Source organism: Syzygium oleosum, unplaced genomic scaffold, assembly GCF_021117445.2.
Source record: "Syzygium oleosum isolate NSW1041296 unplaced genomic scaffold, Sole_v2.1 Sole_v2.14, whole genome shotgun sequence".
NCBI lineage: Eukaryota > Viridiplantae > Streptophyta > Magnoliopsida > Myrtales > Myrtaceae > Syzygium > Syzygium oleosum.
In genome coordinates, this window is record NW_026607498.1 from 8363604 (window position 1) to 8379223 (window position 15620).

At 39.4% G+C, this 15620-nt stretch overlaps 3 protein-coding genes across 5 annotated transcripts; 2 read left to right on the forward strand and 1 right to left on the reverse strand.

Moving 5' to 3' along the window:
- The first annotated feature begins 448 nt into the window (after positions 1-448).
- On the forward strand, positions 449-1687 carry LOC115665289 (transcription factor TRY-like). Of its 3 annotated transcripts, none has more exons than XM_030587164.2 (3): positions 449-997; positions 1191-1278; positions 1438-1687. In XM_030587164.2, the coding sequence occupies exons 1-3, from the start codon at positions 940-942 to the stop codon at positions 1562-1564; spliced, it is 273 nt and encodes a 90-aa protein (XP_030443024.1). In that variant the 5' UTR covers positions 449-939; the 3' UTR covers positions 1565-1687. The 3 variants fall into 3 exon arrangements, with proteins under 3 accessions (XP_030443024.1, XP_056173573.1, XP_030443023.2); XM_056317598.1 differs by having other exon boundaries at positions 763-997; positions 1435-1687; XM_030587163.2 differs by having other exon boundaries at positions 763-997; positions 1191-1687.
- A 4309-nt stretch (positions 1688-5996) lies between these two features.
- LOC115665292 (probable WRKY transcription factor 53) lies at positions 5997-8202 on the forward strand. The gene is made up of 3 exons (XM_030587166.2): positions 5997-6668; positions 6793-6921; positions 7375-8202. Exons 1-3 carry the CDS (start codon positions 6346-6348, stop codon positions 8003-8005), a joined length of 1083 nt encoding a protein of 360 aa, XP_030443026.1. The 5' UTR covers positions 5997-6345; the 3' UTR covers positions 8006-8202.
- A 104-nt stretch (positions 8203-8306) lies between these two features.
- LOC115665291 (uncharacterized) lies at positions 8307-10736 on the reverse strand. The gene is made up of 4 exons (XM_030587165.2): positions 10223-10736; positions 9052-9069; positions 8772-8950; positions 8307-8664 (listed from the first exon to the last, which is right to left on the reverse strand). The coding sequence occupies exons 1-3, from the start codon at positions 10611-10613 to the stop codon at positions 8772-8774; spliced, it is 588 nt and encodes a 195-aa protein (XP_030443025.2). The 5' UTR covers positions 10614-10736; the 3' UTR covers positions 8307-8664.
- Between the last annotated feature and the right edge of the window lie 4884 nt (positions 10737-15620).

The following is a 15620-nucleotide window of genomic DNA, read 5'->3' on the forward strand; positions in this document are numbered from 1 at the left end:
TTTACTTTTCGTCCAATTTTTTAATATTATTTTTTATTTTTTCGAATTTTATTTTTTTATTTTTCTTCTTCTTCTTTCTTTTTTATTTTTTTATTTTTTCTTTCTTTTCCTTTCCTCTGCTTTTGAACCTCATTTCTTGTAGACCCCAATTGATTTGAAGCTGCCTGGTCCTAAGAACTTCTCGTTGCTCGCCTTTTTTGGCCCAAAGGTGAAACAAAAAAAAAAAAGAAAAGGAAAGGAAAAAGAAAAGAAAAGAAAAAAAAAATAAAAAATTCGAAAAAATAAAAAATAATATTAAAAATTGGATTAAAAGTCGAATAATTAGGTAGATTTGGGATAAAAGTAAAAGTTTGAGACTTTTATAAGAAAAAAAGTTTGGGATATAATCGGAGACAAAGCAGTAAAGTTGGGGCTTTTTAGGGAATTGGGCCGATTATAATGGGATAAAAGATGTCTGCAGTGATTGTAACGGGGATGTACAAGAGCAGAACTCGCGGGCATACGCCGCAGGTTTTGAACATCGCCATAGAACATCTTCATAGGAATGACCAGTGTGTGCATGCAAGCAATCAAAAAATCCAAATTTCCAAAGTGTTTTCTGATTTTTCTTCTTCTTCTTGCTATGTACATATCAAAGAAAGATGAGTTTGGATGGGAAACGCAAGCCCTGCCTGCACATGTCCCTGTCTAGTGTTCTGAGCCACCCCTCAACTTTCTTGTTTGATCAGCGTCGTTTAAGGTTTTCTCGCCTTCACCAGTCAATTACTAGATATATTGCTTTTGAAAGGCTATATAAAATTCAAGTCCCCATCTTGCTGTACTTATCTTCTGTCCCTCTTCCTCGACCGCTCAGATCAACAGTCTCGTTCCCGTATTCAAACCAGCAGATCGTACCCATAATTTCCTTAGCAAATCTCTCTCTCTCTCTCTCCAAAAGCCATGGACGAGAGGCGACGGAGCCGCAAACAGCAGAAAAGAGCAAGTACCAGCACGGAAGGTCTGAACCTCATTTCTTGTAGACAACCCAATTGATTTTGAAGCTGCCTGGTCCTCAAAAGAACTTTCTTTTGATTGCTCCTGTATCAGGGAGATTGCTTTACGAAGCTCGCAATCATCCCTACAAAAGCCCTTAATGATTACCCTCTTCCTTCTCGCTAACGTGTTTGCTTCGTTCGTGTAAACTTATGCAGAAGTGAGCAGTATTGAGTGGGAGGTCGTAAAGATGACCGAGCAAGAAGAGGATCTCATCTACAGGATGTACAAGCTTGTTGGAAACAGGCAAGAACAAGATACTACCCATTTCTACATCCTTCTCTTTACGAATTTTGTATGTGTGACTCCATTTGTTAAGTCGGACGGCCGCCTGGTTCGGCCGTCTGAGAATCTTTATACCGGTTGTGTATGCTGTATTTACTTCGACGATGCGATCGACAGCAGGTGGGATTTGATAGCAGGTCGAATTCCGGGGCGGAAACCAGAAGAAGTCGAGAGGTTTTGGATAATGAGACACGGTGATACTTCTGCTGATAAAAGGTATGAGCATGGCGATGGCCGGCGCTCGTGATATTTCCCATTTTTGTTCATGTTTCTCTGGATTCTTGGGCTTTTCTTTATTTAGATTCTTACTGTAAATAGAAATTGTGTTCTATATATTCTTTCAAGAAGAATTCGAGTTTGTATCACAAAATTGTGACTTTGAAGTTTGGAATAAGTTATTAACTTTTGCGGAGTGGTTCTATAAGCTTTGTTTAGAAATTGATTTCTCGATCAATCTCCAGAAAATTATCGCATTATGCGAAGAATAATACATATCTCAAGTGATGACGCACCTCATATAGATGAAGGTCGCGTAAGATATGATGGATTCATGTGATATCTTTTGAGTACTGTCAGAGATCAACTTCCTATGTTAGTCAAGCCAATCACCACGTTCTGAACATTACGAATCTTTGCATTTCTTCCCCAAAACGGCGGCATTGCACATGCAGCGAAGCATGTGGACGGACGAGAAAGTCGCTCTCTGGAGAGCGCCTAAGCTCGATTTACCGGTCATTTCATTCTGTCGGCATTCATCATAGGACATCGCGGGATTGTGATCTAGGTTGCTATTCCATAGTACTGTCCGCGGTCGGATTTGTGTCTAGATTTGTCGTACGATGTTCCGAATCATGGATCAGATTGTGTCCGGTCGAATTTTCATTATCTTATCAAATGGGACCGACAGCCCACTCATCAAGAATCAAGCCCAAAAAAATGGGCTTTTTGCATGGGCTTGAAGCCTTCATGCTAGCTGCAGCCTGCATCTAAACTTCTCCAGCATAATTATATTAATATTTTGATTTATACGTAGAAAAAAAACAACAAACAAAAAAAAAATAGTGTATGGGCCCCTTAAATGATGCTTTTATCTTCTATTTTTTTAAACATTTCGGGTGTTCCGTATAAAAGAAAATACTGGGCTAATAATTTATTCCTCGATTGACCAAAAGAAAATCTAAATATAAGAATATAGACTTGGTCAAACTTATTTAATATATCGTTAATCGAGGTCTATATCTTCCTAATCTAACACATGGCAGCTTGAATACAGTCGATCGCAACGAGAAGTTAGCAATTGGCTAAATTTGAATTTGAATTGTTTAAAATATGATGTACCTTTTGGAGTGTATATTCAAAGGTTGCCCTATCCTTAGACCTCCAAACCATGCTTTTCCTAGATTGCGCTTTCTTATATTCTAAGCTAGCGAAAGAAAGAAGCATAATGATGTACGGCATTTTCAACCCAAATGAGAAATTTATTACCCGAGTGTAGTATATGTATATTGAGTCGAATTTGAACCGTTGATAATGATGGGGGACTCACGTGAGTCTCACTAGATCTGACGATCCGTATTCAGTTTAGTACATATACTACGTTTAAGGAATCTTTTCTCAATATCAAGACATTGACTTTTTTTCCCTAAATATGCACACATGCACATACAAGCCTTAATCCTTTTTTTTTCTTTAATTTTATAAAAACCACCAAAAGCGATGAAAGTAATCAGTAGATATCATATGTGAAGTACTCACTTAATATTTTCTCTTTTTTTATTTATTTGTAGCGGCAAGAATGTACATGTGTTGCAGGTATGCAACAAATTGACATTTAAAAAAATTGGCAAAATTGTCTATCACAAAGCATTTGAATTATTAATTAATAGATATAAATTACTTACGAAATATGAATAAATTGCGCACACAGACGTTTAAAAGAGAAAATATTCCGAGATTTGAACTTTTTTTGTGATGCTCTTTATTAGATGGAAATACTTCAATATTTAAAACTGAAATGCAAGACGGATGAAATAAAATTATCAATGTACGCAATTGTCTATGATTAGAGTACATGTAAAATAATTAATTGAGAATTTCGGAAAAGAAAAAGAAGAGATTATAATTCTAGAATGCCCTTTTTGCTTTATATAACAGTACAAGTAGCCATTAAGAAAATGGGTCTGTCTGCCCTGCCTCGTTTGAGTTTTATAATCAGATACTATTCCCATAACCTATTCATTTGCATCAAGAAAAAACCCCAAAAAAAGAGGAGAGAAAATCATATTGCAAAAGAAAAAGAAAAATTAGAAAAGCTAGTTCTGAAAAAAAATCAAAAATCAAAAATCAAAGAGAGAAAATGTCTTCCTCACCTGGTGGAAGTATAGTGCCACTGGATTGGATGAGGATAAGGACTCCTTGTGGCCAACCAAAAGCAACTCTTTGAAAACCGCTTTTGCTGTTCATTTAGCATGCAATTGCGAAAAAGGGGGGTCGTTTTCCTTAGTTTCCCACCACCACTTTCCACAAAAACGCGGTTGCAATAACTCGAGGATCGAATTCGGATTATGTTTGTCGTTCCCCCCGAACACTATCAACATTTCGCATGTTCTCGTCCATTTTCACACGACACGAGATGATATCGGGAAACCTAAACCCGACCCAGACTTCGACAGTCGCCGAGTGCGATGAGCGCGAGCTTCACGAGCCGAAAGCGCTAGGCACGAGACATGTTCCGCGACCAATGTCTACTTAGCTGCTTTTGGGGGCCAAAACAGAGACACGTTTATTGGGAAGGCCACGTTGAATTCAAAGTCTCGCGTCTTTGTGATGCATCCTCTAGAATGTCTGATGGGGTGCCCTAGGTTTAGAATGGTGTCAAGATTCGTGAAATCCATGATGTAGGATGATGCGAATAATAAATCTCTGAGAAGTTGTTGGAGAAAATTCCATGGAGAAAAGTCGACCCAGTCCGCGTCCCTTGGCAAAAAGAGCTGACAAAAAGCTTTAATTATGAACATTAGGGTCTTTTGACTATTGAGAACATGGGTTTTATAAATGCAAAGCGCTAGTGCGTACAAAGTTGCTTTCTCGACAATAGAGAGAAAAAAATAAAAAGGGTCGTGCCAGATGTGCTGGGATTTTATATGTTAAGTTGATATGCTGAGTAGCGTGTGGCGGATTGCAGACGAGCTGTGAGAAAGTTTAACTCAAATGTTTAAATTATTTAAATGAAGACGTAATTTAATATATAAATATTCTAACACTTTTATAATGGTGCAATAGTATCGATGTATCGCTATTTCAGTCGATCGCTTTGGAACTGTTCAAAGGAAGATGGAGGTCATTGAGATTTAAAAAGGGAGGAAGGGGGGAGGGGGTGTTTGATGGGTGCATCGGTCCACCGCAAATTAATAAGTCAAGATAGAAGGGATTGTTGAAGGAAAGAAAAACGTGACTCACAATTGAGTTTACCAGGTCAAAAGATGAGAGGATATGATCAGTAGAATTAGAATTGCAAAATCGAAGGATCTTTGTTTCCTCATTTGAAATTAATTTAGAGGAACCCCCTTTTTTTTTTTTTCATCTTGTCTTTTTTTTACCCCTCGTGTGCAGAAACCATCTCGACATCGAGGCAATTACCATCAAATTGGGAACTGGTCTGTGCCTCGAGCAAGAAGTTTTCCCGGTTAAAAAGATCCATGTGAAACCCACTCGATCATAGAACTTAGGTGCAATCGACGTATCGAATGCGCTCTCGGCCAAATACCATTCACTTCCGACTATAATTGATCTGATCCCATCTATGTAGTTTTATGATAGGATGAGCTTGCTTGCGTAGGCCACCTTTGGCCCGCATACGGCATCAGCTTCAGCACTAGCGAGTTCCTTCCTCAAGAAAACAGAAACATCGATTCGGTCCGGTCTACATAAATCGACCTCGACCTCATGATATCGTTGTTTTGGTCCCTTTTCTAGAACTTTACTCCTTTCTCAGAAGTAGGTTAATTTTTTCCAATCCCATGATATGATATCTCTCCAGTTACATTTTTGCATACCAAAACTCAGAAGACTTGGAAAAGAGCTGTTTCATTGCGACTTTGACCTCCATGGCAAGGAATCCGTCCACTGTTATTAGTCCACGTGGACTGTTGTTAAGGAGTGATTATTAACCTTAATGTTTAATTAAACAGGTGATGATGATGCGATGACATGGACACACTCTTGACGCACGTCACCCACCTTCTTCCCCTCTGTTTTGTCCAATCCCCTCCTCCTCTTTTTGTCCCTTCATATCGCTTTGCCTTTTTTCACTTAGAAAAATCAAAGAACGCGGAAGCAGCATTGAAGATTCTTTTGGTCTGTGTGACAGAACCTCCTATTGGAGACTCTTTGACTATCTTCTCTCCCAATCATTCTCTCTCTCTGTTTCTGTGCAAATCACTCTACAGAAAAAGATAGTGAAGATCAAGAAATAAATAGGGAAAAGGCAATAAGCGAAAGAAACCCCCCCGTTCTACAAGTTTGGGGAGTTGAATGGGTCAGCATTTGGACCTTCCTCACTCTCCACTCCACTTTTGTCTGACCAAAGACCAGTCCAAATGCTGAAAAACTCGGTTTCTCTCCAGTCAAAATGTCAAACTTCCTGACCCCCACTCCCCACAATATAATCTCGCTCCCCCTCCCTTTAAATTCAAACCCATCACCCTCTGCTTCTTGCAAGCTTCCTCCCTTCCTTCAACTCACACAACATAGCTTCTTCCTCCTCTTCTTCAATCTTCACCTCCACTCTGCAATTGCTCAGAGAAGTTCATCTCAGAAACACCCAGAAAAAAGAAATTACTCTTCCACGCCTTTTCAGCTTCTTTGCTTTCATAGTTTCTGTCTCGTTGTTGCTCTTCGCCTCGCCGTTCTCGTGCTTCCGATTTATCTGGCGCCGACTTGGCTTTTCATGTAGCATTTTGAATGTGCTAAGAAAGAGGGTGTCATCGGACTAGTCACAAGTCTGCATTCACATAATAATCGCGAAGGATGGATAACGGTTGGAGTTACGAGCAGAAGACGCTGATCAGCGAGCTGATCCAAGGGATGGACTTTGCAAAGCAATTGCGGGTGCACTTGACTTCGGCGCCTTCGACCGAGACCAGGGACGTGCTGATGCAGGGGATTCTGTCGTCCTATGAGAAGGCCCTCCTGATTCTCAAGTGGAGAGGACCAATGCCACAGTCTCAGCCCGTCGTGGCAGTCTCCGGCATCCCCGAATCGCCGCTCTCCGTCAACGGGAGCCCTCGGAGCGACGATTTCGAAAAGGGGATTGGCGATCATCTGCAGAACAGAGATATATCCAAAAAGAGGTGAATTCCAAAATCCTGCATTGGCGATATTGCTATAATAAAGATACACATAAAAATTCTAGCTTTTCGGGTTGTCTTTTTGCTAAAGCTTATTGCATCGTGCTTTGTGTATATGTGGGGACAGAAAGATGATGCCAAAATGGACAGATCAAGTCAGAATTAACCCTGAGAACGGGCTTGAAGGACCTCATGACGATGGATATAGCTGGAGAAAGTACGGACAGAAAGACATCCTCGGAGCCACATATCCCAGGTAATGATGATTCTAACATATTCCACATAAAACCTAGGAAAAAACTATTCTTTCTCCTAGTCTACGAGTACATGGATCAGTTGCATTTAAAACCTATTTTTAAAAAATAAACCCTATTGACTTTTCAACCGTTGTATGAATGCGTTTGACGTCAATCAAAACTGGACCCTCCTCCCCTCTCCAGGCATATTGAAGCTCTGCTACCCAAGCTTTGCATTTTAGCTCCTAGACCCATGAAGATCCAGTAAAAACCTAACACAAACATTTACTATATTCTATTTTGTTAAAACAACACTTTATAAAGCTGACCGCCGTAAGTAAAAAAATCTCTAAATTGGGAGGGTAATATGCAGTTTCCCAATAAAGTGAAAGAGAAGAACTAATGATCTTTCTGCTTATTTTTAAACAAGGTGATGGGATACAAAATCTCACACAAAGCGTTCACTTTTGCAGAAGCTACTACAGATGCACCTACCGCAACACCCAGAATTGCTGGGCCACAAAGCAAGTGCAAAGATCAGATGAAGATCCTACAGTATTCGAGATCACTTACAGAGGTACACATACATGTGGCAATCTGGGGCCTTCGGTCCCAGCACCGGTGTCCCCGGAAAAACAAGAACAGACGCAAATTAATCACCAGAACAATCAGCATCAACAACTACAACAACAACAATCACAGGAGATGTTGGCAAAGTTTCGAGCAGGACTGAGGGTCGATACTAATGATTTGGACAGCAATGAAATAGCATACTATCCTTTCTCTTTCCCCTCAGCATCAGTCGGATTCTTGCAGATTGAACACTGCAACTCTTCCACTTTGACAAACGTTAACAGCAGTCTTTTCGGGAGCTTCTCGTCACCATTTTTGTCTCCGTCAACACCGGAATCGAGTTATTTTTCCATGCACCAGGCGAATGACTCGGGGCAGGCCCACAACGTGCAACCTTTGGAGTCTGATCCTACTGAGATTATCTCGACCAACACTTCATCAACAAATTCGCCGATTGTGGACCTGGATTTCTCCCTTGATCAAGTTGGGATTGACCCGAATTTCCCATTTGACACCTCGTTTTTTCCTTGATTCATCAGCTGATAAAAAAAACCAAAATAAAAGATAGGGAGGATGCAAATAGCCAGATAAGCTTTTGTAGCCATTGCTGTGGCTTGTATTTTAAGGAGTAAGGCTTTATGCCATTTATGTGGAGGTTCTAAGGATACCAAAGAGCCTCCTCCATTATCAGCTAAAAGATCAGACCAGTACATTTATATGTTTTAAACGTTCCTGGACTACATATACAGATTTAACTCGGCCATAACTAAAGCAAAAGAAGTAGACTTGAAAGCAAATTGCAGCAATTATTGACAGAGCAGCGACTAGCAAATTGCAGCAGCAAATATGATCGTAAATTTTTCATTAAATACGTTGCCAAAGTAGTCTATAACAAACTCAGTAAGTAAACTATTTAGATTCACAGTAAAATGAGGTTGGAGAATGTTACAAAGGGGCAAGAGTACAAAAAAGTTTAACCGGTACTAAAAATTGCACAAGCGGACAACGACCGATCCACCGGTTCAAGAGTAGGACTGATCCGAGATTCAGTCGATGTTGAAAACCTTGTTGTGAATGGAAGGTTTAAATCATTGTGCTTAAATGCACCGAGAAGAAGAACAACATGATGTGTTGCATTTTAGCATCACCATGGGACAGCCTGGAATTGGATGGAAATAGAAGCCTCACATCTGCATAGGAGCACGAATACAATGAAGTCAATATGGCAGATAAGAAGGTGAAGAGACCTAAAGATGATGACAGCACAGTTAAAACCAACAGCTCAACTTCATTGTACCTATGCAGAAGGCTTCTCTTCTAGGTTCCCCACTGTTGTGCTTTCTTTCGTCTCTTTTGCTTTCCTAAGGGCTCTTCTCAAGCCGAGAACTATGAATAAGTTGGTCAAAGTGAGCAGTGATTCAGCACCTCCGTGTAACCAATCTACATTAGATAAAGAAGTACCATAGTGCACTTTTGCTGTCCCATTTTGCATGAAGATAAGGCAAAAAGTTAACATTAGACATCAATATATCATCAAGAAACTAAAGCCAATTAACGGAAAACAAGGGAGGAACTACCGTATATCCCAGCTGGGACTGCTCGGTTGAGGTGAAGCCATGAAAGATGAGATGAAGAAATCAGTACAGTGGAAAGAAAGCAAACTAAAGCACAGCTAAATTAAACTTCATCAATTGAACAATGTATCATGCTGAACTCAACCAATCGGTGGAAGAAGCCTGAGGAAGTTCATAAGCATTAAACATGCAATAGTCCAGATACTGATGGTGTAGCCAATAACAGCAGTTACCCAAAGTCATCGTATTCTCTGGAATGGATATCATCAGTGCTATAGTCCCCGACTAGTTTGTCTCCTACTAAAAAGGATTCAAAGCTAACTACTGATTGACTACAAAATACTAACAAAAGTTAGACAAAAAAGCTCATTAAAAATATAAGATGAAAATTGTCCCAAAGAGTAAATCTGCCTGAGAAAAGTAAGAAAAAACTGAACTTCGTTGGTTAACAACTGGGGTTGGGGAGAACACTTAAGTACTGAATGCATGTATTAGACGGTGAAGCAGGCTAGAAGCTCAACCTTCGAAAAGTTATCTCATTTTAGCTCAAAAATCAAAATGCAAAGCACATAGCTGGATATAGATTAGTGTACACCATCACTTCATCAGAGGTGATGCTTAAGTTTACTAATGCATATGTGTACGTATGTGTAACGCACACAATGTGCGTCCATGTAGATAGGTACACACATAGATATATATGGATGGACAGGGGATGCTTCACAATAAACCTATCATTTGGCAGAAGCCAAGCTGCTAGTTGCGCAAGCTAAGCATTCCTAATTTGGCCAAAATCAGATTTCTAACAGGGGCTAATGAACACCGAGCACTTAAGATTTATTCTTATCATCATCAATCATCGCCGTCGCCTTCTTTGTCTCGAACCATTCGGGGTGTCAATTTTCTCCCTTGATGCCAAAAAGGCTTCACTTTTCTCAAGTAAAAGGAACATCTAAACACCAGAGTCATCAAAGAAACTTCACGTCAGCCTAATCGAAAGCCTCCATTTACTCTATCGCAAGCTCTGCGCTCCTTGTACCGCAGACATAAAAGTCTTCCGTCTACCTTGAACAACAGCTAAAACCCAGACAAATGCACCCAAAACAAAAGGGAAACTTCCACATACGACCATAATGCAGACACGCGCACACAGAGCAATCTTTCGGACACGTACTGGTGGCTCCGACGAAAGCGAGCAGGAAGTAGAACCCGAACAGGGTCAGGCTCGGGGCGGACTTGGATTTCGTGAGGAAGTACAAGAAGCCGAGGTACGGGAACAGGGAGAGCGCGAACAGCTGGGACGCGATGCTCTCCGAATCGACGGCCGGAGCCCACGGATCCACCGGCAGCAACCACCCGCGCGCGACCGCTCTCGCCCCCCGCCGCGCCCTCCTCCCCTCCTCGCCGGCTCGCTCGGGCTCGCCCCGCCCGGACCCGCCGGCCTCGCCGCGCCGGAGCCTCGCGAGGCTTCGCGGGGGAGGAGACGGGCTCGAGAACGTCGGAGGGACGAGGAAGGCCGGCGGCGAGCGTTGGAGGAGTAGCCGGGAGGGAGGGAAGCTGGTCATGGTGTTCGCATCAATGGAGGTGGACTGGGGATGGTTGCAGAGCAGAGGGAGCTGACATGGAGCGGAAGTGCTTCCGCCTTTCGGTTTCTTCCTTATCGGGAGTCAGCGATTTCGAGCTGTTCTGACCGTTGGATTGGTGTACCTTTGTTCTTTCAAAAACCTTGTTGGGAAAATGACATAAATGATCCAAATTTTTTATTTTTTCAATATGGTCATTGAAGCTAGTCTAATGTACAATATTATCCCTAAAATTTTATTTTTACAATGTGATCCCTGAACTTTTTGTATATGTTTAAACTAGTTCCTAGACTGCATGAAAATGTTTAATGTTGTCAATGAACTTGAATTAATGGAAAGATAACATTGGATATTTTTATATTGTTTAAGAATTAGTTTGAATATTTACCAAAAGTTAAAGACCATATTAAACAAATTAAAAGTTCATGGACCACATTGCACACTGGGCCAAAGTTCAAGAATAACTTGTGTCATTATCCCAAACTTTTTTGTGAGTAAAAAGATGAGAAAACGATGCAAATGGTCCATGAACTTTAGTCCAGTGTGCAATGTGGTTCCTGAACTTTTAATTTGTTCAATATAGTCTCTGAATTTTAGCTAAATGTGAACATTTGGTCAATATTGTCCTTGAGCTTAAATTAATAGAAGGACAGTATTAAGCATTTTCATATAATCTAAGGACTAAATTAAACATGTACCAAAAGTCTGGGATCACATTGAACAAATTAAAAGTTCATGAATCATATTGCACATTTGGCTAAAGTTCATGGATCATATTGAACAAATTAAAAGTTCCTGGACTATATTGCACATTCGACTAAAGTTCATGGATCATGTTGAACAAATTAAAAGTTTAGATACCACATTACATATTTGGCCAAAATTTGGAGACTATTTATGCCATTATCTCTAAAAAGATTATGTATCGAGTTGAGTATTCCTCCAAGACTCTAATGCATAAAATATTAGTTATACTCTAAAATCACAAAAAAAGAAAGCTATAATTGATACTAATGTGGGATATGTTCACTAGAAGTCCTAAAACTTATCACAAAAGTGCAATCGAGTCCTAAAACTTGTAAAATGTGCAATTGATTGTCAAATTGGTTCAATCAAGTTCTAAAGTTAACACTGTCCAATTTGACTAATGAAAAATGCTAACATGATTTTTTTAATTATTTTTTCTATCTTACATGGCGATGACGTGGCTTTTTTTAATCATTATTTTAATATTAATTTTATTAAAAAAATAAAAATAAAATTTTAAAAAATTTTAAAAAAGGGGAGTAGGAGGAGGACAAGCGGGGCAGGAGGGCTTGCTCTCCCTCCCGCCGCCGCTACCCCATCATCGCCTGGAGGGGCCGAAGAGGGTGGGGAGACGGCAGACGAGGGTCGCTGGGCCTCGGCTAGGGATCGGCGACCCTCGACCAGGTATGGGTGAGGGCCAACAGGCCTTCGCCTGCCGTCGGCGACGGTCGCCGGCCCCGCCTGCTTGCTATCCCCCCACCCTCGCCTGTCCCTCTCGGCAATGGTGGGGCAGCGGTGAGGGCAAGCCCTCCCTCCTCGCCTGTCCTCCTCCTCCCTTTTTTTAAAATTTTGTTTTTTAGCTTATTAAGTAGTATTAAAAATCAAATTTGGGCTAAAACGACGTTGTTTTAGCCACGTCATCGCCACATAAGAGAGAAAAAATATTAAAATAAGCCACGTCGGCGTCACGTGAGCATTTTCTGTTAGTAAGTTTGACAGTACTAACTTTAGGACTCATTTGAACCAATTTGATAAGTTTTAGGATTTAATTACATTTTTTGCAAGTTTTAGGATTCAATTGCATTTTGGTAACAAGTTTTAGGACTTATAGTGAACATATCCCTACTAATATTTGTATAATTTTCAAAAGGCTATATATTTCATGTTAAAAATCACATTACGGGCGTAGTGGACTGATGATTATACGGGCTTGGACAACTTTATGGGCACGTTATGCCTAGCTCGAATCCATTTACATGGTACGCCTAAATAGATTTCTATCCTTACCTTTCCCTCAATCTAAATCTTGCATTGGACACACTTTACATTTATTTTCAACCTATCTTCCGGAAAATCATGACATTTGAGATTTTTGTATGATGCCAATATAGTCAAACGAATTTTTGAAATTCCATAAACTTATATCATTATTGTTTTGAACTCCCCCTCTTGATTAAGAACCCAAATCGAACTTGAGTAGGTTTGAAAGTTTTGATTACCTACCCCAAACCCTTACTTCTACCATTCTTAAGATGGACGATTTTACTATTCTGTTTTCAAGAAAAGATTTTCTCTTCCCGTGTCGATAGACATCTGAACAAGTTGGTAGTTGTAAAAAATTGTTAGTCAAAAAATTTATCGGATACGTGATTTCCTGATAACTTGTTGGTAAAGTATCAACATTTTTATTAAATCACCAATTCATTTTTATTGTTTGTAAACTACTAAACTTTTCTTCAATTTTTTCGATTCTTATTTGTTTTTCTTAACAACGCCTCAAATTTACCAACTCTTATACGGATTTATCAATCTCTATTTGATTGGCTTACTAAGTCTTTTGCGATTAAATTACACATTAGCTTTGAGTTATCAACTTTTTGGGTTATTTACCGACGTGAATTTTATTTTTTTAATCTGTCAACTTTTGTTATCTTTCACCCACATTAATATCTTTCTCCAACGATTGCCTTAAATTTATCAACTCTATATGAGATTACCAATATTTATTTGCGTGACTTATCAATATTTCCTCCAACTAGTTTTGATTTACTAAATCTTGTTTAAGTTTCTCAGTTCTCACCAAGTTTATTTTGCTTTTTTCTCTTAATTTACCTACTCTTTTTTAAAGTACTAGCCTTAATTAAGAGTGAATAACACTAACTAGTTTTGCTTTACCAATTTTTATTTTAGTTAGTTACCGATGTTTTTTTGGTTACCACCTTCCCTTATCTCTAGTAAACAAAATTTTCTTTTCATTTATGAACTTCCATTTACTTTTTATTATCAATGCCTTAAATATGCCAACTATTATGTGAAGTTTACACAATTTATTTGAATGACTTGCCAACTTTGTTCAGATTAAGTTACCAATTAGTTTCAGATTACCAACTCTTATTTGAATTGCTTAACAACTGCCAATTGAGCTTTATACCAACATTACCAACTTCAATCAGAGCGACACCAACTTTTCTCCGATTAACTTATCAACTAATTTTGTTTTACCTCTTATCTAAGTTAATTACAAACATTTATAGTTAGTAACCAAATTTTCTTATATCTGGCTCTAAAAACTTCTCTTATTTTTGCTACGGACCCAACAGAATTCTGCTTCTAAAAAAGGATAAACATCTTGCTGTAATTGCGAGATTAATTACTTTAATTACCATACTTCTTTCTTTGTTCTTCTTAAGTGAGTTGCTCTTGCACTCCTCGACAAATAGGTAGTTGCTTGCTAGTTGGGGCAAAATAACTATGCCTCCTACACAGCAAATTTTCATCAAATTCCCCTATCATCATCTGCGCAAGTTACCATCCTCACGACACGACTCATTTATTCTGCTCTCGACGTGCATTTACTTCTGTCGCAGGGGTTTGGGATTCATCTGTCGATCTGTTTCGATTCAAACGGTCATGCATGATCTTGTCAAGATCATGCATGAAGTGGATATGCCCTAGCTGATGCAAATTACTGTCATATGCTTCCCTCGCAGAAGCAACAAGGTACGAAATGGACCCCCGTCATTCAAACTTTAGTAAAGGAGCGCAATAATTTTCTCAACGAAAAGAAGTAAATGCATATAAGCAGGCTATAATATGAGAGTAATAGGACCCATAGATCCGGACCACGCTCTTAATAATACGTACGTTTGCATCAATGATACACGTTTGTGTCCATCCGGCTCCATCTTCCCCCGAATTCTAGTTCCATCCAAATTCGAAATCAACGATATTCCGTTGAATGGTCCGTTTTACATCGCTTCTTTTAGACTTTTCATTTCATGGTGATTAAGTTACATTTCCCCGTGCGATGGATGTTGATCAGTTGTGGCTGCAATGAAGGGATATAAAGCATAGTTACTTAAATGAAGAAATGCGCCCACTTTATTGCTTGGTTAGCATTATTTTAGACGAAGAAAAAGTCTTAGGTTAAGCAGACGAAGACTTTGGTAGATACACCACAAAAATCCTAATGGGTCAACATAGAAGAGATTTTGGCTAGTTGTTAGGTCTTGGTTAGGTAATTTTCACGAGAAATAGGGAGTCTCTCTCTCTCTCTCTCTCTCTCTCTCTCTCTCTCTCTCTCCCATGCAATAATCAGCCAAGACAGAGACAAGCAGCTGCTTTTAGGTCAAGAAAGAAACACAGGATCGAGGTGAGCTGTTCCACCAGTTCCCATCATTGTCTCATCAAACATGACAGATTACTATGAAGTGCTCGATCTTGTACACACTGAAATCCATTTATCTCGTTATAAAGACCTAGAAAAAATCGATGTTAGCTCTGGCTGCTCTGCAAAAAGAGTACACGCGTGTGCAAGTGAAGAAGAGGGAAAATTTAATCGGGAAGGAAATGTTTAAAGATTTGATCTAGCTTTGGAACAAGAGATATTTAAGTTCAAATTTGAATAATTGGATATTTACTGAAATGGTAGAAGAATTGCGCCGACTATTGATATGAATAACGCTTCTTTCGATTCAGTTAGGGATATTATTGCAACTTTTTCATTATAAAGCATAGGTTGAGGTAAAAAATTATCGATGGGTTTGCTTTGTATACACTCATCTCTCGCTATTTGTTTAGAAATATATGACTAATCCAAATGAATATGGTAAAAGACAAATTCGGCAAATCATAGTTTAAAATCTTCATGAAATGAAAGCTATAGTGGAGCTTACAGCAGTAACTTTTGTTAACGAAGTGGTGATACCACAACCCGAGCACCGATACACATCAATTCAAATT